We start from the raw sequence: 27,036 nt of genomic DNA, 5'->3' as shown, positions 1-27,036 counted from the left end.
GGCGGGGGGCGCCTCGGAGACACCTGGGGAGGGGGCGGGGCTCTTCTGTCCTGGGAACGAGGAAGCTCGGCTGGGGGCGGGGAGGCCCCAGGCTCAGTCTCCCTCTGGGTAAAATGGGCTCAGGGGGCCCCCAGACACACAGAGCACACGAGGGTCCGAGCCCAGAGTCTTTATTGCCGCTTCTCCCCCCCCTCCCCCCCCCCCCCCGCCGTTGTCGTCCGTCCGTCGTCACCAGCAGGCCGGCCCGGGGGGCCCGAAGCGCGCCAGCAGCTGCTCCTGGTCGTCCAGGTCCTTCTGCACCTTCTTCCGCATGTAGAAGATCGGGCAGTCGCGGCTGCAAGAGGGCGTCGCGCTGCCGCCTACCGGGCCGTTCCCAGGACTTTGCCCTCCCCGCGCCCGCCGCAGCCTGATAAGCCCGAGGGCGGCCTGTGGGAACCCGGCGCTCCCGCCCGTTCCCAGGGGAAAGGCCGGCCTACCTGGTGCACAGCACATCCTCGTGCAGGCTGCCCTGGCAGCGCTGGCACTGCGTCCACAGGCGCGAGAAGCGCTCCTCCAGCGCGCTCAGGTGCGCCACCTAGAGGCGGGGGAGGGCAGGGCAGGGCGGCTGCGGCAAGGCGCCGCCCGGCCGCCCAGCGCCCGCCGAGGGTCCCCCGGCCCGGCCGCCCCCTCACCTCCTTCTGGTAGAGCTCCGATTCCCGGGGAAGGCAGAACTTGCACACGGCTCCTAGAGCAGGCCCAGAGGGGGGTCAGGCTGGCCGAGGGGCCGCCGCCCCCCCCCCCCCCCCAGAAAGTCCCGGCCCAGAACAAGGGAGCCTGTGTGTGGGAAAACTCCCCGGGGAAACCCGGCGGGCGAGGCTCCCCCGCCCGCCCGCCCGCCCGCCCTCACCGTGGTGGCCCAGGACGGCCCGGCAGCCGATGCAGCTGCTCCTGCGGGTGGCGAAGGCCAGGAGCCCCCCGACCTTGGCCGTCAGCACCGTCTTACAGCGGGTGTGCTCGCCACCTGGGGGGCACAGGGGGGCTCAGCCGCCACTGGCCCAGCCCGGCCCCCCCCACCCCCCCACCCCCACCCCGCGGCCCTCACGCAGCAGCACGGCCTCCGCCCGGCCTTCCCCCAGGATGGGCTCGAAGATCCTCAGCAGGGGCTTGGCCAGCTGCTGCTCCAGGTAGTACTGCGTGTCGATGGGCAGGTTGTGCTCCAGCACGAACAGGGGGTCCTGGGGAGAGGCAGTGGGCGCTAGAAGGGCCCCGCCTGGCCCAGGGAAGCCCCCACCCCCACCCGGCTGCAAAGGAGCAGTGGGGGGCCCACCTCTGACTTCATGTAGGCTGCCACACCCTTGGCCGCGCTGATGATGACGTAGGGCACTCGGTCCCCCAGGCTGGGGGCGCTGCCTGGGTCCCTCTTCCTCATCCTGCGGGACAGGAAGGGTCACCCGTGGCTCTGGGAGCAGCCCTGCCCGGCCGCCGGCCCGCCCCCGGCCCGCCGGCCCACCTCTCGGCCAGCTCCACATGGGCCTGCTTCCCCGCGTAGTCGGCCGCGGCCCTGGTCAGCTCCTTGGTGATGACCAGCTGCGAGATGTCGATGCGATTGCACAGGAGGTCCGAGATGACGTCCTGGGCGTGGGCCACGGCTCCCAGGGGGTCCCTGGGCGAGGACAGACACAAAAGGGACCCAGGCCTCAGGCCAAGGAAACAACTTCCTGATGTACAAAGGGTCAGAGCCTAGAGACCCATCCCACAATCCCACCCACACCGACCGCCGGACCGAAGGACCAGGCAGCTGGGCCCCCACCCCTCCATCAGCCCTGGAAAATGCACGCCAGACCTCTCTGGGGCCCCGGGCTCCTCTGCTGGCCTACTGCAGCCCCCCAACTTCCAATGTTGTCCCTCATCTGTCTGATGGTGACTCAGGTCTGTTTCTGTGTCTCATCTTTCACGTGTCTCGTCTCTTTCACATCTGTCTCGTCTTTCACATGTCTCGTCTCTTTCACATCTGTGTCTCGTCTTTCACGTGTCTCGTCTTTCACATCTGTCTCGTCTTTCACGTGTCTCGTCTCTTTCACATCTGTCTCGTCTTTCACGTGTCTCGTCTCTTTCACATCTGTGTCTCATCTTTCACGTGTCTCGTCTCTTTCACATCTGTGTCTCGTCTTTCACGTGTCTCGTCTCTTTCACATCTGTGTCTCATCTTTCACGTATCGTCTCACATCGGTCTCTCATCTCAGGTCTGTGCCTCGTATTTCATGTGTCTCATTTCTCACGTCTGTGTCTCGTCTTTCACGTCTGTCTGTGTCTCATCTTTCACATGTCTTGTCTCTTTCACATCTCTCATCTCTTTCAGGTCTGTCTCATCTTTCACGTGTCTCATTTCTCACGTCTGTGTCTTGTCTTTTACATGTCTGTGTCTTGTCTTTCACGTCTGTCTGTGTCTTGTCTTTCACGTCTGTCTGTGTCTCATCTTTCACATGTCTCATCTCTTTCAGGTCTGTCTCATCTTTCACGTGTCTCATTTCTCACGTCTGTGTCTTGTCTTTCACGTCTGTCTGTCTTGTCTTTCACGTCTGTCTGTGTCTCGTCTTTCACATCTGTCTCGTCTTTCACGTGTCTCGTCTCTTTCACATCTGTCTCGTCTTTCACATCTGTGTCTCGTCTTTCACGTGTCTCGTCTCTTTCACATCTGTCTCATCTTTCACGTGTCTCGTCTCTTTCACATCTGTGTCTCGTCTTTCACGTGTCTCGTCTCTTTCACGTCTGTGTCTCGTCTTTCACGTGTCTCGTCTCTTTCACGTGTCTCGTCTTTCACATCTGTCTCGTCTTTCACGTGTCTCGTCTCTTTCACATCTGTGTCTCGTCTTTCACGTGTCTCGTCTCTTTCACATCTGTGTCTCGTCTTTCACGTGTCTTGTCTCTTTCACATCTGTCTCGTCTTTCACGTGTCTCGTCTCTTTCACATCTGTGTCTCGTCTTTCACGTGTCTCGTCTCTTTCACGTCTGTGTCTCGTCTTTCACGTGTCTCGTCTCTTTCACGTGTCTCGTCTTTCACATCTGTCTCGTCTTTCACGTGTCTCGTCTCTTTCACATCTGTCTCGTCTTTCACGTGTCTCGTCTCTTTCACATCTGTGTCTCATCTTTCACGTGTCTCGTCTCTTTCACATCTGTGTCTCGTCTTTCACGTGTCTCATCTCTTTCACATCTGTGTCTCATCTTTCACGTATCGTCTCACATCGGTCTCTCATCTCAGGTCTGTGCCTCGTATTTCATGTGTCTCATTTCTCACGTCTGTGTCTCGTCTTTCACGTCTGTCTGTGTCTCATCTTTCACATGTCTTGTCTCTTTCACATCTCTCATCTCTTTCAGGTCTGTCTCATCTTTCACGTGTCTCATTTCTCACGTCTGTGTCTTGTCTTTTACATGTCTGTGTCTTGTCTTTCACGTCTGTCTGTGTCTTGTCTTTCACGTCTGTCTGTGTCTCATCTTTCACATGTCTCATCTCTTTCAGGTCTGTCTCATCTTTCACGTGTCTCATTTCTCACGTCTGTGTCTTGTCTTTCACGTCTGTCTGTCTTGTCTTTCACATCTGTCTGTGTCTCGTCTTTCACATCTGTCTCGTCTTTCACGTGTCTCGTCTCTTTCACATCTGTCTCGTCTTTCACATCTGTGTCTCGTCTTTCACATGTCTCGTCTCTTTCACATCTGTGTCTCGTCTTTCACGTGTCGTCTCACATCTCTCATCTCAGGTCTGTGCCTCGTATTTCATGTGTCTCATTTCTCACGTCTGTGTCTTGTCTTTCACGTCTGTCTGTGTCTCGTCTTTCACATGTCTTGTCTCTCACATCTCTCATCTCTTTCAGGTCTGTCTCATCTTTCACGTGTCTCATTTCTCACGTCTGTGTCTTGTCTTTTACATGTCTGTGTCTTGTCTTTCACGTCTGTCTGTGTCTCATCTTTCACATGTCTCATCTCTTTCAGGTCTGTCTCATCTTTCACGTGTCTCATTTCTCACGTCTGTGTCTCGTCTTTCATGTGTCTCGTCTCTTTCACATCTGTGTCTCGTCTTTCACGTGTCGTCTCACATCTGTCTCTCATCTCAGGTCTGTGCCTCGTATTTCATGTGTCTCATTTCTCACGTCTGTGTCTTGTCTTTCACGTCTGTCTGTGTCTCATCTTTCACATGTCTCATCTCTTTCACGTGTCTCATTTCTCACATCTGTGTCTCGTCTTTTACATGTCTGTGTCTCGTCTTTCACGTCTGTCTGTGTCTCGTCTTTCACATGTCTCATCTCTTTCACGTCTGTCTCATCTTTCACGTGTCTCATCTCTTTCACGTGTCTCATTTCTCACATCTGTGTCTCGTCTTTTACATGTCTGTGTCTCGTCTTTCACGTCTGTCTGTGTCTCGTCTTTCACATGTCTCATCTCTTTCACGTCTGTCTCATCTTTCACGTGTCTCATCTCTTTCACATGTGGGTCTCATTTCTCACATCAGTGTCATCTCTTTGGTGTCTGTCTGTGACTCGGCTCCCCATCTCTGCCTGTCTTGCTGTTTGTCTCTCACTAGGGTAACCAGCTGGGATCTCCTCGTTTAACAGCCAATTGTCTCCACCTGGACATCTCCCTCATCTTCCTGGCCTTGTGATCAGCCCCCTCCTCCTCCCCCATGTCTCCTCCTCCACCCTTCACGCCACACCCAGTGCTGGGTCCAGGCCCCTGGATCTCTGAGCTGGCCTTGTGCCACCCAGCCATCACAGACGCCACCCTGATGCTCCCTGGTGGCCCCGGCACCCACCCCCACCTCTGCCTCCGGCCGCTCCTCGGGGGCTGGGCACTGACCGGTCAATGAGGAGACGGCGCAGCGATGAGGTGACCAGGTTGGCCACAAGTGGGCAGTTGTCTCGGCGCACGGCTTCCAGGCCTTTGCAGTCCATCTTGTCGTGGGTGTCCGGGCGTGAGGAGAAGAGCAGGCCAGCATAACGCTTCTTGCTGATGAGGAGGTAGGGGAAGTAGACCTAGAGGCAGGAGAGCTCCAGGGTGACCCCGGAGGCCAGGAAAGCCCCTCCCCACCCCCAGCCCCCAGTTACCTTCTCAAACTCCAGCCGTATGGGCGACACAAAGTGGCCGGACACCCAGTCGGCCGCCTCTCGGCCCAGGGCCATGGCCTCGGCCACCGAGGAGACTCCGAAGCGGCACATGACAGAATCCGTGTCCCCGTACACCACCTGCGAAGCAGCGGGCGTGTGGAGGTAGGCCCCAGCCTTGGGGGCCCCTGGCTGGCCCGGCCCGCCCCCTCACCTTGGCATCAGCGCTGTACCCGCTCTGCACTGTGTACTTGGACTCCACCAGCTGCTTGGTCTTCTCGATCATCTGGCGCCCGAAGCCCGTGACGCTCTGAGGGCCAGAAAGGAGAGGAGGCCGGACGTCCCGTGGCTCCAGGCCCGGCACCTGCCCCCTGCCCCCGGGGGCCCGTCTCCTCCATCTTCCTGATGACTTCCTCCTGTCTATCTGTCCATCTCCTACGCCCCGCCTCCCTGCACCCCCCGCCTCCCAAAAGAGCCTCAAGAGGGACGCCCCAGGGCCCGGGGCTCCTGCCTTAGAGAACAGCTCCCCGGCAGCAGTTTAACGCCCTCGGTCAGGACTATGCGTCGATGCCAAGGCAGGGGAGCAGCCAGGGCCACGCTTGAACTCAGGGCCTCCCCTTCCTGGCCCAGGAGGTTCTGGATCAAATCCCAGCAGAGGCAAAGCTAGAGGGCCCACAAGCGAAGGGGGGGCTGCCCCAGAGTCCGCCACCTACTCCCGGGGTGACCCAGGACCAAAGGATGTGACTGTTGCAGGGGGCCAGCTGAGCCCCGAGAACACGAGGACCCTCCCTGAGGAGCGGCCTCCTGGGGGACCCGTGCTGCCGCCCCCGGTTTCCGTCACGCAGCTTACCTGGGAGATCTCCACACAGGGCAGCTTGCCCACCTGGGCCCCGGTGAACCCGTACACAGAGTTGGCACTGACCTTCAGCGCCAGCTGCCGCCCATCCAGGACCTGCCGCCGCAGGGGATCCGTCTCTCTGGCCAGCTCAGCCTTGGCCCTGGGGGGATCGGGGGTCAGAGCCGGGCCCCGGGGGGCCGGGGGCCGCGGGGGGCCTGGGGCCATTCCCACCTCTTCCGGGCGCTGAGCAGGTTCTCCAGGATCTGGGGCAGAAGCCCCTTCCGCACCGACGCCTTCACGAACTCGTTCCCCGTCGGGGTCTTTATGAATTCGTCAGCGGTCAGGCTGTGGAGGCAGGCGAGGCATCCTGCGTCAGGAGGGGGCCCCAGGCTGGCCCCCACCACAGTGCCCCCCCGGGCGGCCCCGTACCCCAGCTTCTGGGCAGCCCCCGGCCTCAGCAGCGTGGTGTAGCACAAGTTGTGGGCCATCATGATGGACGGGTACAGCGAGGAGAAGTCCAGCGTCGCGATGGGCACGTCGTAGTACCTGAGGGGACGCGGGGGGTCAGCGAGGCTCCCCCGGCCCCAGCCAGCCCCCTCTGCCCCCCCGCTCACCCTTTGAGGGGCTCGATGACGGTGGCGCCCGCGTAGTCCTCGCCCCCCTCCGTCTTCACCACCGGCATCACCAGGCCCTGGCGCGCCGCCTGCGGGGAGGGACGGGTGTGGGCGGGGGCGGGAAGGTGGGAGCCCCGCCCGTGCCACCCACCGCCGGGCACAGGGAACGGCCCCACCGCAGAGCGGGCAGGAGATCCCGGGGAGGAAACCGAGGCCGGGCGTCGGGGGGAGGCTGGAACGCGAGGGAGCGGAGGCGGCGGAGCCGCGGCTGACCTGCCGCAGCAGCTGCGACACCACCTTGACCTGCTGGCCCCGGGTGAGCAGGTAGCCGAGGGGGACGCCCGTGACTCGGGCCATCTCCACGGCGTTGACCAGGACCATGAGGCGCTCCAGGAGCCGCAGGGGCAGGAAGGCGTCCTTCAGGCAGTAAACGGCCAGGCGGCGGCGGGACTGGTCGTTGCCGTTCTGGGGTGAGGACGGGGCCACGGAGGAAGGGGTTAGTGGTAGTGGCAGAGGACGGGGGCACAGAAGGGGGGGGCACGGGGGCAGAGGACGGGGGGCACAGAAGGGGGGGGCACCGGGGCAGAGGACGGGGGGCACAGAAGGGGGGGCACCGGGGCAGAGGACGGGGGGCACAGAAGGGGGGGGCACCGGGGCAGAGGACGGGGGGCACAGAAGGGGGGGGCACCGGGGCAGAGGACGGGGGGCACAGAAGGTGGGGGGCACCGGGGCAGAGGACGGGGGGCACAGAAGGGGGGGGCACCGGGGCAGAGAACGGGGGCACAGAAGGTGGGGGGCACCGGGGCAGAGGACGGGGGGCACAGAAGGTGGGGGGCACCGGGGCAGAGAACGGGGGCACAGAAGGGGGGGGCACCGGGGGCACCAGGGACAGAGCGGGGGGGGGGGGGGGCGGCACCGGGGGCACCGGGGTCAGAGCAGGGGGGGCACAGGTGGGGGCACGGGGGCACCAGGGACAGAGCAGGGGGGGGCACCGGGGCAGAGCGGGGGGGGGGGGGGGGGGGGGTACCAGGGCAGAGTATAGGGGGGCACCGGGGGCACCAGGGACAGAGCAGGGGGGGGGGGCACGGGGCAGAGGGGGGGGGGCACCGGGGGCACCTGCAGGTCAGTGATGATGCTGTGCTGCACGTCCTCCTTCTGCTCGCCCAGGAAGTGGAAGCTGACTGCGTTGAGGGTGTAGGAGCGCAGCTTGTGCTCTCGCAGCAGGACCTGGGGGGGGGGGGGGCGTGCCTGAGTGGGGGCCGCGCCTAAGTGAGGGCCGCCCCCTCCGCGTCGCCCCCTACCTGCAGCATGTCCATCTGCACCCGGCCGGCCATGCTGACCACTTTGCTGTCCCTGCGGCCCGTCTGCTTGGACTGGAAGGACGAGTCCCGGATGTTGGAGCGAAGGCCGGAGATGCGGCCCAGGAAGGGGAAGGCGGAGACCTGGAGCGGGAGAGGCGGAGGGGAGGGGCTGTGGCAGCCGAGGGGAGGGGGAGGGGCCTGATGGGGAGGGGGGGAGGGGAGGGCTGCCCACCCACCGCACCTTGAGCGTCTGCGCCCGGGCGATGAGGTAGGGCAGGTCGAAGTTCTGGATGTTGTAGCCGGTGATGACGTCGGGGTCGAGGGCGCGCACGAAGCTGGCCCAGGCCTGGCGGGAGGCAGGGGAGGGTCAGGGGGGCCCCAGAGGTCCCTGGGGGGCCCTGAAGCTGGAGGCGGGGGAGGGGCCGTCACCTGAAGGAGGTCCTCCTCGCGCTCGTAGCTGCGCACTTGGGCGCCCAGGATGGCGGCGCAGGGCCGCAGGGTCAGGGCCAGGCGCAGGAAGGGCTCGGGCTCCCCCCAGCGCAAGACCACGGAGCAGATCTGGATCACGGGGTCGCGCTCGGGCTCCGGGAAGATGCCTGCGGGGCGCCGGGGATGACCAGGGCTCGCCTGCCCCGCCCCCCTCCCCAGGCCTCGGTCTCCCCACCCGTGAGGGGGGCCGCCAGCCGCCCACTGCCCGCCCCGCCCCCGCCCCACCTTTCCTCCCGGCACACTCGATGTCGAAGCTCAGCACCCGGAGCGGCGCGATCCGCTGCCAGGGCCCCTCCGGGGGGTGACTGACCACGTCCGACCACAGCACGTCCGCCTCCAGCTGGCACAGCGTGGCCTGGGGGGAGGGGCGGCTCAGCGGAGGAGCCCCGCGAGGCTGCCCAGCCCCCCCTCCGAGGCCGGGCCTCACCTTCCCCTCCGTCCTCAGCCGGTACTTCCCCGCCGGGAGCTCGATCCAGTTACAGCCCACGATGTCCGCGTCCACCATGAACCTGGTGGAGGGGAGGGGGCGGGGTCAGGAGGTGCCGGGCGGCCCCGGGCGGGCAGGGGCGAGGGGGGCGGGGCCACTCACCGGATCTCGAAGTCCACGTTGGCCTCGTAGGGCGCGAAGCTGGGGGAGCCGAGGCCGGGCACGCGGATGCCGTTCTCTAGGAGGCGCCGCGCTGGCGCCACCAGGCGAGGCAGGGCCAGGGTCACCCGCAGGAAGGGGGAGGGACCCCGACCCACATAGCCGTACATGCCTGAGGCAGAGGAGGGGAGCTGTGGCCGCGGGGGCGCCGCCCCTCCCCATGCCCCCCTTCCCCGCCCCGCATGGGCACCGCCCCCTCCCATGCCCCGCCCCCGCCCCGCATGGGCACCGCCCCTCCCCATGCCCCCCTTCCCCGCCCCGCATGGGCACCGCCCCCTCCCCCGCCCCGCCCCCGCCCCGCACGGGCACCGCCCCTCCCCCGCCCCAGCATGGGCACCGCCCCCTCCCATGCCCCCCCCCACTCACTCTCGCGGGAGCACAGCTCCAGGGCCAGCACGGCGGGCCCCCTCAGCTCTTTGCCCCCGCGCTGCTCCCGGCTCACGGCTGAGTTCAGCTCCCGCTGCAGGTCGCTCAGGTGTTCGGGGCCGAAGCCTGTGGGGGGAGAGGCAGGGGTGCCGGAGGGGCCCCTGGGAACCCCACCCTACAGGCCCGGCGGACTGTGGCGCCGCTCACTCACCCGGGGGCGCCGGCACGTAGAAGTAGGGGGCGAAGCCGTGCACGTGGCAGCACACGGAGACTCCGGCGTCCGTGACCCCGAAGGCCCGCAGGACCGGCACCGACTCGGGGGCGGGGCCGGGGGCCGGATGGGGGGTCCCTGGGAGTGGCGGTGACAGCGGGGGGCCTGGGGAGGACAGCGGGGCTCAGGGGGGGCCAGGCCCAGGGCGCCCCCCTTTCCCCACCCCCCCACTCACCCACGTAGTGGTCGATCTCCAGCTGCTGGAAGACCAGGGGTTCGGCCTGGGGGTCCAGGGCAGGAGGGCTCGGCCGGAGCCATCGGGCATCCCGGGCAGACGCGGGGAGCTGCCCTGGGGACCGAGACGAGGGCTCTGTGGCTCGCACACAGGAGAGGATCTTGGGGGACGCCGAGCCAGGAGGAGCCGGGGAAGAGCCCCCCTTGGCCCTTGCAGGGATGGGAAGCTCACTACCTCCCCAGCCAGCCCAGGACACCCTCCAAGTAGGCCGGGCCTCGGGCCCCAGCTGCCAGGGACGGAGGGGGCGGGGCTCACCGTCCAGCGCGCCGTCTGGGGGCAGCTGCAGTGCCTCCTCCTCCTGCTCCTGGAGCCTCCGCTCGGCCTCCATCTCCTCCATGAGGGCCAGCTCCTCCTCGAACTGGGACGGGGCCGCCTCGTCCTCTTCGGCCCAGGCTCCGCCACCTCCGCGCGGCCGCTTGGCCCCGGGCAGCCCCGGCCCCGTACCTGGTCGCCGTCTCGACTCCATGCTGCGGGAGGGGGGAGCGGGGCGGCGTTGCTGACTGGGGGTCCGAGCCGGGGAGGCTCGCGCCCCGTTCCGTCCTATCCCCCCGGCCCGGCGCCCCTTCCCCAGAACCCGCAGTCACTCACTCGTCACCCGGAACTGAGCTCCCCTCTCTCAGGCTTACGTTTCCCGCCACCGGCGCCGGCACGCTTTGACCCCTGCGCGCGCAGGCCGCCCCGCCCCGTCTCGGCGTGGCTGAACTCTGATTGGTCACTCCTCTGCGCGAGGCACGCTCTTCACGTAGGGGGCGGAGCCGGGCCGAGTGTGGCGGAAGCCGAAACCGGGCATCCCCGTTACGTCGTCGATGTCCTGTCCCGCCCCCCGCCGGCCCAGAGAGGGAGAGCGCCTCAGCCAGAAAATGCCCGGACCTGAGCAAGGGACTCGGGCCGAAGCCGGGGAGAAGCCTTGGTCCCCTCCTCCCGCGGTTGGAGGGACGCAGTGACGGCGTGGGGGCTGCCCCTGGCGCTGCGGGGGAGGGAGGACCCGCGTGCAAATCTCCCCCAGACAGGCAGTTTGTCCCCACGACCCCCCCAGCTCCCCGGGTGCAAGCAGGACTCGCTCGGTTCTTTGTGACTCTTTATTAAGGTTCTGCGTCGTCTGGTTTGTTAAATAGGGGGGCGTGGCGCCTCCCCGACCCTAGGCAGAGGCGTCGCCCCCATCCCTTCAAGGTGCAGCACGCTGTGGAAGCAGGGAGGGCGGGAGGGGGCGCCGGGCCTCGGAGCCGCTCGCGCTGGGCCTCGTGGCCGGAGCCGGAGGAGGGTGCCGGAGGGGCTGGCGGGGAGCACCGCGGTCACTCGTGGACGTCCCAGATCTCGGACAGCAGCGGCGGCAGCTTCTTGTCCTGCAGGCGGAGGGCGAACACCTGCTCCGAGTGCACCGAGCTCAGCGTGCGCAGGCTCACCAGCTTCATGAGCATCCGCGGGAACCGCAGCTGGTCCTGGGGGCGGGGACTGGCCGTCAGGGGGGCCGGAGGGTGGGGGCGGGCCGGGGGCGGGGCCGCTGGGGCGGGGCCGGGGCGGGGCGCTCCCCACCTGGGGCATCTTGATGCGCGTGTAGGACAGCAGGGCCTCCACGTAGGGCTGCTGCAGGGCCTCCACCCGGCCGGGCTCCTGCACGTTGGGCCGGTCAGCAGAGAAGATGTTGATGGCGATGAGGAGGGCGTACTCGGCGTCGTCCAGGCCCAGGCGCCGCATGGCCCGCGAGAACTCGAAGATGGGGTTGATGAACTCCACCTGCAGGCCTGGGAAGGAGGGGGGCCGTCAGGGGGGCCGGGCCTCCCGAGTAGCCCCCAGCCCGGCCCCGGCCCGCCCCTCGCACCCGCCCTGTGGAAGTCGTCCTTGCTGTAGGTGAAGTCCTTCAGGAAGGTGATGCACTCCGTCTCGTGGTTGTAGCGCCGGGCGGTCTCCAGCAGCATGATCTGGGGGTGGGGGTGGGGCAGGGTCAGACCCCCCCAGCCCGCCCCCTCCCCTGCCAGCCCGCCCCCTCCCCCAGGCCGGGAGAACCTCGATGGTGGAGGCCTTGAGCAGCGCTATCTGGTCCTCGCGCCCGAGCTGCAGGAAGCCGGGCACCTGCTTGGCGAAGTCCACGATCTCCTGCACCGAGATGATGGCCAGCTCCGTGAAGTGGGCGAAGCGCTGCTGCCGGGCGTCCCTCGACTGCGGGTCAGCACCCAGGGGCCAGGGCTGCGGGCAGAGGCGGCTCAGCGGAGGCCGCGGCCCTCGGCCGTCCCCCCTTCCGGCCCGGCCCGGCCCGGCCCGGCCCTCACCGTGACCTTGGGCTGGTCCGAGAAGGAGCGCTTGTTGCACTGCAGCTGGGCCGCCACCAGCTGCTGGATCATGAGCTTCTGGTCCGGCGTGAGCTGCACGGCCGCAGCACCGTCCTCTGGGGAGGCTACCGGCGACCCCGTGGGCCCGGGGGCAGCCGCCGAGGCCCCAGGGCTGGGCCCGGCCCCCGACGGCTGCTGCTTCTGGACCTTCTTCCTGCGGATCTGCTCCTCGGACAGGACGCCTGGGAGGGGGTGGCAGGGCTGGAGCTCACACTGGCACCCGCGTGTCCCCCCACTGCCCCCCCGCCCCGCCCCCGCCCCCCCACTCACACTGCTCCCTCATGCCGGCCTCCCGGCACTTGCGCAGGCGGCACTCCTGGCACTTCCGGCGCATGAAGGCGTCCATGTGGCAAGCCCCGCCCCCGCGGCAGCTGTAGCGCCGCGCGCCCCCCTGCACCACGCTGCGCCGGAAGAAGCCTTTGCAGCCCTCGCAGCTGAGCACGTTGTAGTGGAAGCCCGAGGCCTTGTCTCCGCACACGCGGCACAGCTCGTGGCCCAGCATCTTGGGCGCCGGGCCCTTCTTGCGCTTCCGTTCAGGCTCCAGCTCCTCCACTGCGGGCGGCAGCGACGCATGGGGGTGAGGGGGGCCGGACAGGCGGGCCGCCCCTCCCCCCCACCCAGGGGCTCTCCCCAGGCTCACCCACGCCGCAGGCTGAGCCCTCCCCGGCCGGGGTGGGGCCGTCGGGCTCCGAGCTGGGGGGCCCGGTGCCGGTCAGCCCCGGCTCGGGCCCCTCTTCCTTTATGAACTTCGTCGTCCCGTCGTCGTCGTCATCGCCTGGGGAGAGGGAGAGGCCGGGGAGCCCCTAGAGCAGCAGGGAGCTGGCTCCGAGCACTGGGGCGCCCCCTCCACCCTGGGCGCCTCCCCGCGTCTGTGAAACACGGGGGCCCCTACTGTCACCCCAGAGGTGTTCTGCCAGGGGGATCTGGGTCCGACCCGAGGAAGAAGGCGCCTCACCTGGGGCAGGGGTAGGGGCGGGGGCGCCCAGGGGCCCCGGGGAGGCCATGGCAGGTCACCGTGGGCGAGCCTGAGAGGAGAAACAGAGGCCTGAGCCCACCTGGCCCCCAGCCCCTCATCTCTGTACCCCTCCTCCAGAGAGCACCCCAAGTCAGCTCCAGCTCCCCTGCTCTGATCTCCGCCCCCCTTCCTCCTCCAGCTGGAACCCCAGTGGCGGGACCCCCGGCCCCGCCCCAAGCCTTCCTGGACCCGCCCACCGCCCCCGCTCCCTAGGCCCTGACCCCTGACCTGCCCCTCCCCCTTACCCGGCTCATGGCTGCGCACGCCAGGACCTCGGTCCGGACGGAAAGGTTCCTGTCTGCGGCTGCTCCGGAAGCGTCGCCCCGCTCCTTCACTCCCTCAGCCCGCCGCCTGCGCCCACCGCCTCCCGGCAGCCCCCCCAGGATCGCCCCGCGAAAAGTAACTTCGCCACTTCTTCCGGCAACCCCAGACTCGCGTCAGTTCCGTCCGGCTTGAGGCGGAGTTCACGTGACGCGCGGCTCGGCCTGCCTGGGCGGAGCCAGACGACCTTCTTCCGTCTCATCCCGGAAGAAGGTCTCAATCATCCCGGAAGGTCCCTGTCCTCTCCGGTCCGAGCCCATGTGCGGTCCCGCGCGCAACAATTGGGGGCAGGCTCAGACGAGACTGCTGCCCCGTCCCGCCCCTCTGGCTGCGCTCCCCTGCAGACTAGGCCTCGCGGCGGAAACTTCTCTGCCCTGGACAAAAAGGCGGCCAGCCCACGCCTGCGCCCCGCACTCTTGACCCCCAACACACCCACGTCGGGGTGGAGAGCTCGAACGCTGCCCGGCAGGGGAAGGGTCTCTGCCCGCCCAGTTACTCTGTAGTAGAGCGTCGTAGGGCCCCTCCTCCCCCCATTCTTCATCGAGGGGTACCTGGGCCCGGAAGGCTTCCCAGGAAGGAGTTGGCTGCCTAAAAGTGGGGTGGGCGGTCCAGGGACCCTCTCTGGGGGCTCCCCTCCCCCTCCTGGCCATCCCATCTTCCAGCGAACACTGGCGGGGCTGCCCGGAGCCGAGGGGGGAGGGACGTCTGTCGGTCACATGGTCTCCCCCCCCCCCTCCGGGCTCCCGGGAGGCCTCTGGGAGCCGTCTGGGCTCGACCCACGGAGGCTGCTGATTAGGGCCTGGCAGGGAGAGGAGGGAATGATAGGGTGGGGCAGGCGGGCGCTGAGCTAAGAAGGGCTGTGATGGGGGGTCCGCGGCTCCCCGGCTCCCCCGCGCTCCTGCTGCTGCTGCTGCCGCCTCTCTCCTGGGGGAGCCAGCCCGAGCGCCCCCCGGGACCCCTGGCTTTCGTGGCCTTGGTGAGGCCCCCCCCTTCCCCAGCCCCTGCTCTCCTGGCCCCGCTGTCCCCACATCCCCCACATCCCCGTCTCCCCAGGTCTATCGCCATGGCGACCGCGCTCCCCTGGACTCCTACCCCACGGACCCCCACCGCGACGGCGCCTTGTGGCCCGAGGGGCCCGGCCAGCTCACCCAGGTGAGGAGGCAGAGAGCGGGCAGGGTGGGGGCCGGCTCCGCTCTGCCCCGCCCTCCTCACGCCCCCCCCCCCTCTTCAGGAGGGCGTCCGGCAGCAGCTCGAGCTGGGCAGCTTCCTGAGGGCCAGGTACGGGCACTTCCTGAGCCCGAGGTATCGCCGGGAGGAGGTAAGGAGGGAGGCACGCTGCCCCAGCCCTTCCACACTGCCGGCGCCCGGCCCCAGCCCTGACCTGCCCCTCCTCCCTAGCTCTATGTCCGCAGCACCGACTACGACCGGACCCTTCAGAGTGCTCAGGCCAACCTGGCCGGGCTCTTCCCGGGGTCTCCTCTGAGCCCCGGCTGGATGCCCGTGCCCGTCCACACTGTTCCGGCAGCTCAGGACAAGGTCAGGGCCCTGGGGCGGGCCTTGGGGGGAGGCGGGGCAGAGCCTGGGGCTCCCCCGGGAGGTGTGGATGGGCAAGTGTAGACCAGGCCCTGGAGAGGCTCAGAGGCCGGGTCCCCCCCACCCCACCCGGGCTCTGAGGCTCCCCGACGTCTGCAGCTGCTGAAGTTCCGCTCGCAGGAGTGTCCGCGTTACCAGAGACTCCTGCGGGAGACGGTGGAGGGAGAAGACTACCTGCGCGCCCTGGAGGGCTGGAGAGTGAGGGGGGGGGTGCGGGGAGGGGGAGGGGCGGCCACAGCGGGATAGGGCGGCGGCCAGATGGCTTGGCCTCCCCCTCCCAGCCCTGGGCTCCCCCCCAGGATTTCCTGGTGCGTCTGGGGAACCTGACCGGCTTGTCCCTGGCCGAGGGGCCCCTCCACCGGGCCTGGAAGGTGCTGGACACGCTGACCTGCCAGGTAGGGCTCCCCCTTCCCCCCCAGACCCCAGCGGCTCCCCGGCCCCCCTGACACTCCTCCTGCCCTGCCCCCCTTTCCTAGCAAGCCCACGGCCTCCCCCTCCCGGCGTGGGCCACCCCCGACGTGCTCCGCTCTCTGGCCGGGGTCTCGGCCCTGGACGTTCGCGCCCACCTTGGCCCGCCGCGGGCACAGGAGAAGGCCCAGCTCAGCGGAGGTGAGGGGGGTGCAGGGGGGGCCACAGAGGGAACGGGGCGGGAAGGACTCCAGCCGGCTCCTCGCCCTTCTCCCAGGAATCCTGCTCGATGCCATCCTAACCAACTTCACCCAAGCTCGGGCGCGGGGGCTGCCCCTCAAGATGGTCATGTACTCAGCCGTGAGTGCCGGCGGGCTGGGGGCGGCCCATGGCCCGGGACGGGGGAGTCGGGCTAGAGAGCGGGGCTCTGGAAGAGGAGCCGGAGGGCCCCGCTGGACCACAAGCTCAGCCTGGATCCCCAGCCTCAGAGGGCATGGCGAGGAGTGATGGGCGAGGGGGAGGGGGGCGCAGAGGGGGGCGGGATTCTGCAGGTCAGGCAGGACAGCCAGAAAGCACGAGGGTCCCTCCCCAGCACGACAGCACCCTGCTGGCCCTCCAGGGAGCCCTGGGCCTCTACGACGGGCACCACCCACCCTATGCTGCCTGCCTCGGTTTTGAGTTCTGGAGACGCCTCGGAGAGCCAGAACAGGAGATGGATGAGGGGTAGATGGACCCTGTGCCCCTCCTGCTGCTGTGCCCACTCTGATGATGCCCCCTAGGCCCCTCCTCTAACTGTGCCCACTTTGACGATGCCCCCTAGGCTCCCCTCCTGCCATGCCCCCTCCAATGATGCCCCCTAGGCCCCCTCTAGCTGTGCCCACTCTGACGATGCCCCCTAGGCCCCCTCTAGCTGTGCCCACTCTGACGATGCCCCCTAGGCCCCTCCTCTAACTGTGCCCGCTCTGACGATGCCCCCTCCGATGATACCCCTTAGGCCCCCTCTAGCTGTGCCCGCTCTGACGATGCCCCCTAGGTCCCTTCCTCGTCTTGCCCCTTAGTCCCCCTCTTGGGCAGTGTGGGTAGGCAGGGTCTGGAGGAGGCCCAGGCTCTGTGGGGCACCCTGGCACCAGCCCGCAGTCTGGCCACTCCTCCCTGAGGGCACTGCCCGCTGACCCAGTGCCGCCGCCTCAGGAACGTCACCATCTCCGTGTTCTACCGCAATGACTCTTCCCGGCCCCCCCTGACCCTGGAACTGCCGGGCTGCCCCTCCCCATGCCTACTGGGCCACTTCCGCCAGCTGACCGCCCAGGTCCGGCCACCCCCAGGGGGCCCTCTGTGCCACGGCCCGTCCGAGGATGCCAAGCCCGCAGGTGGGCTCCCTGGGGCTCCGGGTGGGGAAGGGAGCGCCTGGGCCCCTGTGGCTGGCTCACCCCTCCTTCCCCTCTCCTCCAGGTGCTGCCGTGCCCCTGCTGGCAGGTGCTGTGGGCGTGCTGGGCCTCCTCAGCCTGGGGCTCGCGGCTGTGCTGTGGGCTGGGCACTCCCTGGGACCCAGGCCAGGCCCCGTCTGAGGGGGGAGCCCCGCGTGCCCCTGTGGGCGGGGGAGACAATACACGGACTATTACAAGCAGAGCGGAGTGCTGGCGCTGTGGGGTGCGTGTGGGTGGGGATGGGAGCCAGGTGTCAGGAGGAGAAACTGAGGCCCGAGGGGGTCAGGACCTCCCAGGCTGAGGGGCCCCGTCACCCCCAAAGCCCTCCCAGCATCTCAGCATTTCACGGAGAATAGGGGCGGGGCTAGGCGGAGCCCACAATTCCCAGCCTCAGTCCAGTAGCCACGCCGCTGCTCCCGGGGGATTCTGGGGAGGAGACAAGCGGGGGAGACCCCGGAGACCCCCTCCTCGAGGTCCCTAGCGCCAGCTCCACCCCATCTCACGTCCGGAATGCCAGGCCGCGGCCATGATGGTCAGGCCCTGCCTCGGAGCTGGAGCGCAAGGCGGGGGTGGGGGATGGGGAGAACCCACGGGGGAAACTGAGGCCTACAAAGGGTCGGTCCAGGGAGAGCCAGAAAGATCCTGCGGACCCGGCCAGGCCCGGCATCAGCCTCCTAACATCCTCCGAGGCCCCTCCCGAGGGGGAGCCCCGTGCTACCCCTGGACGGGAGGGACTTCAGCGCTCTAAGCAGCTCGCTGCCGAGGGTCCCCCAGGAGGGGACAAGGAGGAAGGCGCCCTTGGGGGCCCTCTGGCAGGGCAGCCCCCGGGAACGCTTGGAGTCAAACGCGGGGGGAGGGGTGCTCCCTGTTTGTCCTGGGGGGCTCAGCCTCGAGGGGAGCGGCCCGGAGCTAAGGAAGCTTGTGCGGCCCTTTCCGATGGGGCCAGCCTCCCTGCAGGCTCCTCCTTGCCCCGCCCAGGGGAGGGGAAGCGCTCCCATTGGCTGCTGGCGGAGGCGGGGAAAGGAATGGAATGTAGAGAGGGGGAGGGGAGAGGCTTCCCCGCTCGGCCCTCGGTCCTCTGTGGGCCGCCCACATTCCCCCGGTGTGTTCCCATTGGCTGCTGGGCAGAAGGGCGGGGGATGTGAAAAGTGCTGTCAGGTATGGTGGAAGGGGGAGAGGAGCAGCTCGACTCGGAGCGGCGGGGGCCCATAGACGGCGCTGTGCGCGCAATCTCTGATTCGCCACCATTGGCCTAGGTAGGGGGTGGGACCAGTGGTGAGTGACAGCTCAGGACCGGGCGGGGGAGGGGCGGGGTCAGGTCAGTGACTGACAGCAGATGCCTCTCCAGAAGAGACGCCTGTGGGGGCGTTGGCTCCCTAGTGTTCCACTCCGCCCGGCCGCGACCGAGCTTGGGCGCCCAAACAGCCCGGAGTGTGTCTCCATTGGGGGGCCTAGATCTCCGGCCCAGCACACACTGCGGGTTTGCGAATCACCGGGGGCGGGGGGGACGCGGGGAGCCTCTCAGCCCGCCCCATCTTCATTCTGCGTCCTGCGGAGGGTCCGCCCGAGCCCGGATCTAGCTCCAGAATCGGGGTTGCCGAGAAGCCCTTCTCCGGAGCTCCCGGCGGCGCTTCCCCTCCCTTGCGGGGAGCCGGCATTCCGGCACTCACGCGATCGCGTGATCAACAACTGCCACCTCGGCGACATGGCAGGGCGGCCCCCGCAGTCCAGGAATCCCAGACCGGGCCGAGCGCTCGCAAGGAAAACAAGGACAATGAGGGGGTTCCTGATTTTATGGGGTGCCCGAGCCCGCAGCCAGCCCCCCGCCGTCGGGAAAGGATCCGTGGCCTGAAAGAGAAGGGAACCCCCATTAGTAAGCGCAGACTTTTTAGGGACGCCCCCAGCCCACAGATGGCCTCCGAGCCTTCCTCACGGGCCCTGGACAAGTCACTTAACCCCCACTGCCTCGCCCTGACTGCCCCACGCTGACTATTGACTGGAAGACGGATAGACCAAATCCTATATCCTGCCTCTCTCTCCTCCCTCCTTCCTCCCTCCCTTCCCTCCTTCCTCTCTCCCTCCCTCCCTTCCTTCCCTCTCTTCCTCCCTCCCTCCCTCCCTCCCTTCCCTCCTTCCTCCCTTCCTTCCTCTCTCCCTCCCTCCTTCCTCCCTCTCTTCCTCCCTCCCTCCCTTCCTCCTTCCTCCCTCCCTCCCTCCCTCCCTTCCTCCTTCCTCCCTCTCTTCCTCCCTCCCTCCTCCCTCCCTCCTTCCCTTCCTGACTTTGTGACAACTCTAAGATACAAGGGCAAAGGTTAAGTGAGGTCCTCCTGACTGCAGGCCTGGAGCTCTGTCCACTGTGCCTTCTTGCTCTGCCTTTTTCTGTCTTGTGCCTTAAGGTTCTGCTTCGTTCTGTTCTATGTTCTAAGCCCCCTCCCAGCCCTGATGTTTTAGGTTCTAAGGCCCCTTCTAGTCCTGTCACTTCAGATGCTGGGTTCTAGGTTCTGCCTGGGCCCGATGTGGAATTGACTTGGTTCCGCCATTTTGGTTTTATGCTCCAGGCCCCAGGCCTAGCTCTGATGTTCTCCCCCTGCAAATGGATGTTCCAGGTCCAGTTTATCTCCTTGTGTCGATGACCCTCGGGGCTTCTGTGCAGCCCTGCCAACCCCCATTTGAGTCTGGGCCAGTGGCTGGCTGCTGTCCAAGGATGGAGTCACGGTCCGACTTGTCCATGGGGAACAGAGTCAGAACAGAAGAGCCAAGGCGCTCTGAGAGAACAGTGCTGCGCATTCACTCGTTCATATGGTCCTAAGTGGGCAGGCGCGGTATCTGTATCATCGCCCTTCACAGCAGAGAGAACCGAGGCCTACAGACTCCAAGAGTCGCCCATGTCACAAAGCCAGGAAGGGTCCTGGACCTCAGAGCCCAGCCAGTGCAGGCCTCTCGGTGAATCGAGGAGACAAGGGTGCCTGACTGACCCGAGGTGAGAGGCTGGGATGCTCCCACGTCCCCCGGGCCCCGGAGCTCTCACCTGTCACCTGGAGCTCCGCAGGGTCACTCATCTCTGAGACCAAGATGGGCGCCACCCTGGTGGCGTAGCGGCACCTGTACTTGCCCCCATCCTGGCGATTGGAATTCTTCAAGAGGAAGTCCGCAGCGCGGTCGTTAATGGGCAAGGCCCACACTTCCAACTCCTCATTTTCTCCATCCCTGAAGAGCTGGAAATGGGAATTGGGGATCTCTCCTGAGCAGCGCAGGACTGCATCCCTCCCAGGGGCCACTATGGGGTGCATGGGGTGCAGCGTGGGCTTGGGGAGAAGGCCTGCAACAAAGGAGAGACCCCCCCAGGGTTGGAAATGGAGCCTCCCTAGGTGTGGAGCTCTCTGGGCCTCGGCTTCTCCATCTTCCAGGTGCAGAGCCTGGACCGGGACAGACCTGCGCTCCCCAAGCAGCTCCGCAACCTTTCGGGGCCACCAGGACTTGAGGACTTTGGGCGGGTCTCCCAGGAAGAGGGTGTCCTGCTGCCCACGGCCTCCGCTTCCACACCCTTAAAATGACCCAACGGGACAACATCCCACACTATAATCTCATGACCTTGGTATCTTTAAGGCAGTTTCTGCCTGGTTTCAAGCAAGTCTCTTGGCCTCAGTTTCCCCCTTTGCAAATAGCGATAACAAGTAAAGAATATAATCATGGGGGCAGCTGGGTAGCTCAGTGGATTGAGAGCCAGGCCTAGAGACGGGAGGTCCTAGGTTCAAATCCGGCCTCAGCCACTTCCTAGCTGTGTGACCCTGGGCAAGTCACTTGACCTCCATGGCCTAGCCCTTACCATTCTTCGGATTTGAACCCAGGCCTCCCAGCTCTAGGCCTGATACTTTATCCACAGGGCCAGCTAGCTGCCCCCTCAGTGCTCATCCTTCTTGTACTCTCAGCCCTCCTCCTTTATACTCTTCTTCTGGGGGGTGAGGGGAGCTCCCACCTCTTGGACTCCCCCTTCTCAGGCTACTTTGTTGGCTGACCCCTTATGACGCATCTCGCTGGCCTCCCTCCTCTGCTCCCATCTTGACCACAATCTGATGAGCCGCAGATGTAGACATCCACCGGGCCCGGGCCTGGGCCTTCCGCATCGCCCGCCAGCGGCCCCTCGGAGCTTTTCAATGGGTTCCGGGAGCTACGCGGCCCAAGCAGAATCCCCTTCCTTCCCCCACCAAACCAACCCAGCTCCCAAACATCCGGCCCCTCCCTCACCGTCCACTCGGATCTCCACGTCCTCGCTCCTTTGGGAGCCGGCCAACGGGGCCACGGCCTGAAGGTAAAGGCAGCTGAAGTTGCCCGTGTCGTAGCTCAGGATGTCCGGGAGGACGAAGTCGACGTGGGGCTCGGCCGAGCTCAGCACCGACACGGGCCCGGGGGAGCCCTTCTTCAGCAGCACGAAGCGCACGTTGGGCTGGGAGCCCCGGCAGCGCATGGTCACGTTGGTCCCCCGAGGAATCGCGGGCCCCCGGGGCTCCACAGACAGGGAAGGCTTGGCCAGCGTCTCTGGAAACAGGAAAGGCCCCCGCGTTAGCCCTGGAGGGGCGGCCGGAAGTCGCCTGGGCAGGGGAGGCTGAGAGCACCGAGGCCGGGGCCAGTCCGTGCACCGGGGCCTTGGGGCAAAGAGCCCAGGACGGCAGCACCCAGACAGCAGGAAACTGGGGACCCGCCGGACACGGAGCGTCAGCACTAGACCAAGGTCACCCATCGCACGCATGCATGGGTCTGGCCCACTCTTAAGAGAGATCCCTCGGGCAGCAGTGGGTGGGACGGGCCCGGCGAGGAGGCCACGGCCGAGACCTAGGCTGCGAGGGATGACGGGGTGACGGCCTCCACTGGGCCGGGGAGCGGAGAGAAGGGTCAGCCGGGAGACACAAATGGCAGGATTTGGCACCAAGTGAACACTAGGAGAAGGGGAAGAGGAGTCCTGGGTAATGGGGACACCAGAGGGACCGAGGAGCCGACAGCAGAAATGGGGACTCAGGAGAGAGACTTGGGTGGGTTATCTGTCAGCCTTTCTATCTGGCTGGCTGGCTGTCTATCCGTCTCTCTGTCTGTCTGTCCGTCTCTCTGTCTGTCCGTCTCTCTGTCTGTCTGTCCATCTCTCTGTCTGTCCATCTCCCTGTCTGTCTGTCCATCCCTCTGTCTGTCCATCTCCCTGTCTGTCCGTCTCCCTGTCTGTCTCTCTGTCTGTCTGTCTGTCTCTCTGTCTGTCTGTCCGTCTCTCTCTCTGTCTGTCTGTCCGTCTCTCTGTCCGCCTGTCCATCTCTCTGTCTATCTCTTTGTCCATCCCTCTGTCTGTCCATCTCCCTGTCTGTCTGTCTGTCTGTCTGTCCATCTCCCTGTCTGTCTGTCCGTCTCTCTGTCTGTCTGTCCGTCTATCCCTCTGTCTGTCCATCTCTCTGTCTGTCCATCTCCCTGTCTGTCTCTCTGTCTCTCTGTCTGTCTGTCCGTCTCCCTGTCTGTCTCTCTGTCTCTCTGTCTGTCTGTTAGTCTCTCTGTCTGTCTGTCCATCTATCCCTCTGTCTGTCCATCTCTCTGTCTGTCCATCTATCCCTCTGTCTGTCCATCCATCCCTCTGTCTGTCCGTCTCCCTGTCTGTCTCTCTGTCTCTCTGTCTGTCTGTCCATCTGGCCGCTGCCTGCCCACTCTGGGGATACTCTAGATAACGGTGCCAATTACCCCGGGGGAACTGATGCGGTTGCCAGAGGAAGGTGTTGGGGAACACTCGTCGTCAGGTGGCACGAGCTGAGTGCTGAGCCATGAGAGGCTGGGAAGGCGGGGAGGGGGCCTTCCTTCCCGCAGGCCTCGCTCACCCGTGCTCAGGACCAGCTCCAGGGGCTCGCTGTCTTCTGACCAGATCGGCGGCCCGTCCTTGAAGCGGTAGCGGCAGCTGTACGTGCCCCCGTCCTCCGGGCGCAGGTCCATCAGGTGGAAGCGGATGCGCTGGGGGTCCGACGAAGACAGCCTGGGCACAAACACCTGCTGCCCGTCTTTGAAGAGCTTGAATTCCAGCCTGGAGAATCTCCCCCCGCAGTGGAATGTCACGGAGTCTCCAGGCCTGATGACTCGGTTGTCCCCCGAGGAGAAGGAGGGCTTCGGCAGGGAGTCTGGAGCCGCAATCAAGCGGATCTCTGACACAACTGGCAGGCTGCTTTCCATCTCCCACCCGCCCAGCCCACTGGACGCCCCTGCTGCCTTCTTTGAAGCCCTTACCTTCTGCCTTCCTTTCAATTCTCAGACAGAGGAGCAGCAAGGACTAGGCCACTGGGGTCAAGTGACTTGCCCAGGGTCACATAGCTAGGAAGTACCCATGGCCAGATTTGAACCCAGGACCTCCTGACTCCAGGCCTGGCCACTCTATCCATAGGGCTACCTAGCTTCCTCTGTGAAGCTACTGCTGGTGGGTGCCAGTCCTGTGGGGCTCCAGGAAGAGAAGGCTCCCGTTTTGCCCTTCTGGAGGGAAGGAGCCGGAGAACCTGGCGACCACGAAGCCAAGAGAGGAGAGACTATCTGGGAGGAGAAAGTGGTCCACAACACCCAAAGCTACAGGGAGCTCACAGATGGGGGCAAAGGATGGGAGAGAGAAAACGAGCTGGGGGTCTCAGTGCCCCCAAGGGAGGGATCGGCACTCTGGCTCCCGCCCCCTCTCCTCCAGTGCCTCTGCGTCTTCCTGGGCTCTGGGGTCCCGAGAGGCCCTCACCTGGAATGGCGGCGTGGATGGTCTGGCTGGGCGCTGACTTGGTGCCAGGGGCTCGGTACAGGCAGCTGTAGTTCCCGGCCTCGCGGATGACGAAGGTGGCTTCCGCCCCCGGCGGCGTGTGGGAGCTGCTCACGAGCTCCCCGTCCCGGTACAGGTCAAAGGTCATGCCCAGCAGCGCCCCCTGGCAGTGCAGCTGGGTGTCCAGGCCGTGCAGGATCCAAGGTCCGGGGTCGGCCCGCAGCGAGGGGGCAGGCAGAGGCTCTGTTTGGAGCACAGGACGGCCGAGCCTCGTGGAACCCCAGCCGGACCTCCCGGCACGTCCAGGAGGGGGCGCCGCGGGGCCCGGCCCGGCACTCACCTTCGCCCGTAGCCTCCACCGGGGCGCTCACCGAGCTCCAGCGCTTTTCTGCCAGCTCCACCCGGCAGCGGTAGATGCCCCTGTTGTGGGCGGTGACCGGCCCCAGCCGGAAGGCGGCCATGGGGCCCCCGGGGGGGAGCGTCCGGAAGAGCTCCCCGTCCTTCCACAGCTGGAAGCTCAGCGCCGCTGTGTTGGTGGCCGCGCACTGGAGGCTCGCGTTGCTCCAGGGGCTGGAGGGGGACTCGGGCTCGATCCACAGGCGAGGAGTCGTCTCGACATCTGCGGGAGGCCCGAGAGATGGCGTCGAGCCGGCCTGCGCCCGGCCTGCCCTCGTCTGCAAGGGGCGCCTCCCCCTCCCCCCTTCGGGAGACGGAGCGCACAGTGGGTGCTCTACGTGCTGGGAGAGCCCACAGGCCATGGGAAGGCAGAGCGCGGGCGGGTGCTTTTATGATGTCTACCGGACAGAGGAGGAAATGGAGGCATGTAGAGGCCAAGCGACTGGCCCAGGGCCACCAAGGCTGAATTTGAACTCAGCTCTTCTGGCCTCCAGGCGTAGAGCTCTGTCTGCGGGAGTCCTCTCTGAAGGGACTGATTTTAGACGGGAGCCCAGTAGGGGGAGCGGGAGGGGAGGCTGGGGCTTGGGGATCTCTGGGGCTCACTCACACGTCGCGGCCTCCACGTCCTTGTTGGGGTCCAGCCAAAGCCCTAGAAGACAGACAGGGGAGAAGCTGGCTGCCACGGGGGCTTCTGCCAAGTGCCCGGCGGGCATTTCGGGGTCACTGTTTTCCTTTTTACAGAAAAGGAAACCGAGGCGAGGAGCGCGAAGGCGTTCTGTGGCTCTGGCCAGGGTGAAGGGCCAGCAGGGTCACCAGCCGCTTCTCTAGGACGTCGGAGCGACCGAGGAGGAGCCGGGCTGGCCGGGGACAACCGAGGGAGAGAAGACACTTGGAGAGGGAGAGACGGGGCGGGGTGGGCCGAGGGCAGCCCGGGAAAGGGGGGAGGGAGCTGGGGGGCCCAGAGCGGGACCCAGGCCGAGCCGAGGAGCTTCCGCCACGTACCCAGAAAGAAGAGAAGAGCCAGAGGGGCAGCCATGGCTCCGTCGTCGTCGTCTTCCTGCGGGGAGCCAGCGAGGGGCAGCCTTTTAAGGGCGCCCCCCACCCCCCACCCCCCGCAGCGCTCTCTCTGGGCCAATGGGGACTGTCCCCCTCAGCGCTCCGGGCTGGGCCGGTCACTGCCCTTCGGGACCGCCCTGTCGGCCCTGAACCTGACAAAGTCCACTCGGGCCCCCGCCCTCCCTCCACAAGTCCCTCCTCCTCCCCGTTCTGTTCTCAGCTCGGCTTCCCTGCCCAACCGGACCCTCTTCCAGGCGCCTACTACGTGCCAGCACTGCTGTAAGGAGCTGCCCAGGGAGGGAGCACGCTGTGGCTGCGTGACGGCCCGAGGGGAAGGAATGGCTGCAGGACCGCAGCCTTCCCAGGGTCACTGCCACCCTGCCCTTCCTCCTGCGGCCTCCCTTGGCCACGGGCCTCTCCCATGCCTGGGGCCTCCATGCGGCAAGCAGGAACTATTACTGGGTCCATTTTGAACGTGCTGGCCTTGCCCTGGAGCTGCCCCAGCCTCCTCGTCTGGTTCCACTCCTAGCCCTAATTTGTGGCTACCCCAAAGCAAGCAGCAGGGAGTTCTCCGGAGCTCTGTGGGGGAAAGCCTGGCTGAACCTCTTTCTAGGCTGCCATGTTGGCCGGTCGTGATGGTAGACGGTCCGACTCCTACTTGCTTGGCTACCTGGCAGCTTCATTCCAGGAACCGATAAAGTTCTGGGAATCTAGACTGTCCCACAGAGGCCACAGCAGCTGATAACAGCTTATCTTCCTGACGGGCAAAACACACACACACGCAGGCGGGGAAAGGGATAAAACGGCTCCCTGAATGTTTAACTTGCACACGGGAATCCCAAAGGTCCCGGGACTGTGTCCAATGCAATTCAGCTCGCTGTGTTTGCTCCCGGAACGCCCTGTCCTGTGCCAGCCCCCTTCAGGCCCAAAGTCGCCCAGCTCCAGCGCAGGAAAAGGCAGCTCCTCGCCTGAAGTTCTGCCTTTCCACGCGGCGCAGTCTCCTTGGGGCTTTCTCCCCTGATGCAAGTCTGCTCCCAAACCATCCAGATAGAACCCTTTCCCGGTTCCTGGTTTCCAGCCACCACTGACCTATTGGGGGCTCCTGAAAATGCCGTCAGTGTCTTCAGTGGCTCCTGGATTTCTGCTCCTGCCTACCTGCGGCTGGCCTTGGCCCGGCCTTTCTTGACCTCCTGATTTGGATTGTTCTCAGCCACACGAGCGAGATCGCCATCGAGCGTCTTTGACAACGATTGCATGGCCCATCAGCCGTTTCCGTATTCTTTGGCTGGGGGCAGCTGATAGATGCCATCTACCCTTCTGGGCTCCGTTCTGTCTCCCTGCTGAGGCCGTGAGTGATGCCCATGCCTGACACAGGCTCTGGGCAGCTTTAGACCAGCATCTCTGGTACTTGGCCAAAGGAACACGTTGCTTGGCCTCTTCTCACCCTCTTCCTTGGTCTTCCCAAAGGGGATGACTTACCAGCACACCCAAGCAGTTCACATCTCTATCCTGGCCGTGTCAGCCTGCTGAGAGGGAGGTAGCTGACATAACTCAGGACTTATTCTCAAACAGGAAGAACGCTCTCTTTGCTTTGTGCTACTTTGTACTTCCAATTGGTCAGCAAGGGTCCTAGTCTGTAAACCAGAGGCACCCTAGCAACCAGCCTAGGCCAGTGATGGTGGCCTTTTTACAGAACATGTGCCAATCCCCACCTGCAGAAACCAGGGTGCCATGCCCTGCCTCCCCCCTTATTCTAGACAGGGGAGGAAGAACTTCCATTGGACTGCTGAGAAGACAGTCAGGTGAAGTGAAAAAATGTCTGAAGTGTGGTAGAGAGAGGGAAGGGAGTAGCTCCCCAGAGGCCCTCTGCCTTTCTAGTAAAGAAATCTGGTGGGCAATGGTGTGCATGC

The 27,036-nt window shown here is 65.6% G+C and overlaps 4 protein-coding genes across 11 annotated transcripts; 1 reads left to right on the top strand and 3 right to left on the bottom strand.

The window, feature by feature from the left end:
• Positions 1-126: 126 nt before the first annotated feature.
• POLD1 (DNA polymerase delta 1, catalytic subunit) lies at positions 127-10,574 on the bottom strand. Its single transcript, XM_056825567.1, has 27 exons — positions 10,421-10,574; positions 10,088-10,299; positions 9,773-9,886; positions 9,538-9,702; positions 9,327-9,452; positions 8,904-9,072; positions 8,742-8,823; positions 8,540-8,669; positions 8,255-8,421; positions 8,067-8,171; positions 7,826-7,966; positions 7,641-7,751; positions 6,798-6,989; positions 6,525-6,613; positions 6,340-6,456; positions 6,142-6,255; positions 5,923-6,070; positions 5,287-5,382; positions 5,076-5,213; positions 4,828-5,003; positions 1,490-1,642; positions 1,307-1,409; positions 1,082-1,214; positions 887-1,000; positions 672-724; positions 477-574; positions 127-334 (listed from the first exon to the last, which is right to left on the bottom strand). Exons 2-27 carry the CDS (start codon positions 10,296-10,298, stop codon positions 229-231), a joined length of 3,351 nt encoding a protein of 1,116 aa, XP_056681545.1. The 5' UTR covers position 10,299; positions 10,421-10,574; the 3' UTR covers positions 127-228.
• Positions 10,575-10,897: 323 nt separating this feature from the next.
• Positions 10,898-13,647, bottom strand: NR1H2 (nuclear receptor subfamily 1 group H member 2). 2 transcript variants are annotated; one of them, XM_056825613.1, is made up of 9 exons: positions 13,420-13,647; positions 13,115-13,184; positions 12,800-12,934; positions 12,430-12,711; positions 12,100-12,341; positions 11,837-12,016; positions 11,652-11,751; positions 11,366-11,574; positions 10,898-11,271 (listed from the first exon to the last, which is right to left on the bottom strand). In XM_056825613.1, the coding sequence occupies exons 2-9, from the start codon at positions 13,161-13,163 to the stop codon at positions 11,125-11,127; spliced, it is 1,344 nt and encodes a 447-aa protein (XP_056681591.1). In that variant the 5' UTR covers positions 13,164-13,184; positions 13,420-13,647; the 3' UTR covers positions 10,898-11,124. The 2 variants fall into 2 exon arrangements, with proteins under 2 accessions (XP_056681591.1, XP_056681592.1); XM_056825614.1 differs by having other exon boundaries at positions 11,903-12,016.
• Positions 13,648-13,666: 19 nt separating this feature from the next.
• Positions 13,667-17,123, top strand: ACP4 (acid phosphatase 4). 7 transcript variants are annotated; one of them, XM_056825618.1, is made up of 11 exons: positions 13,667-14,471; positions 14,549-14,647; positions 14,727-14,813; positions 14,894-15,031; positions 15,188-15,286; positions 15,388-15,483; positions 15,565-15,697; positions 15,774-15,856; positions 16,116-16,219; positions 16,688-16,866; positions 16,949-17,123. In XM_056825618.1, exons 1-11 carry the CDS (start codon positions 14,358-14,360, stop codon positions 17,062-17,064), a joined length of 1,248 nt encoding a protein of 415 aa, XP_056681596.1. In that variant the 5' UTR covers positions 13,667-14,357; the 3' UTR covers positions 17,065-17,123. The 7 variants fall into 7 exon arrangements, with proteins under 7 accessions (XP_056681596.1, XP_056681594.1, XP_056681599.1 ...); XM_056825616.1 differs by having other exon boundaries at positions 13,674-14,471; positions 15,209-15,286; positions 16,089-16,219; XM_056825615.1 differs by having other exon boundaries at positions 13,687-14,471; positions 16,089-16,219.
• Positions 17,124-18,698: 1,575 nt separating this feature from the next.
• On the bottom strand, positions 18,699-25,185 carry LOC130458807 (venom metalloproteinase inhibitor DM43-like). Its single transcript, XM_056825609.1, has 8 exons — positions 25,073-25,185; positions 24,678-24,719; positions 24,015-24,293; positions 23,657-23,917; positions 22,770-23,063; positions 21,169-21,459; positions 19,952-20,242; positions 18,699-18,771 (listed from the first exon to the last, which is right to left on the bottom strand). The coding sequence occupies exons 1-8, from the start codon at positions 25,104-25,106 to the stop codon at positions 18,716-18,718; spliced, it is 1,548 nt and encodes a 515-aa protein (XP_056681587.1). The 5' UTR covers positions 25,107-25,185; the 3' UTR covers positions 18,699-18,715.
• Between the last annotated feature and the right edge of the window lie 1,851 nt (positions 25,186-27,036).

Source organism: Monodelphis domestica, chromosome 4 (assembly GCF_027887165.1).
Source record: "Monodelphis domestica isolate mMonDom1 chromosome 4, mMonDom1.pri, whole genome shotgun sequence".
Classification (NCBI taxonomy): domain Eukaryota; kingdom Metazoa; phylum Chordata; class Mammalia; order Didelphimorphia; family Didelphidae; genus Monodelphis; species Monodelphis domestica.
Note: the sequence above shows the minus strand (reverse complement) of the source record. Positions and strands in the feature narration are given on the sequence as shown.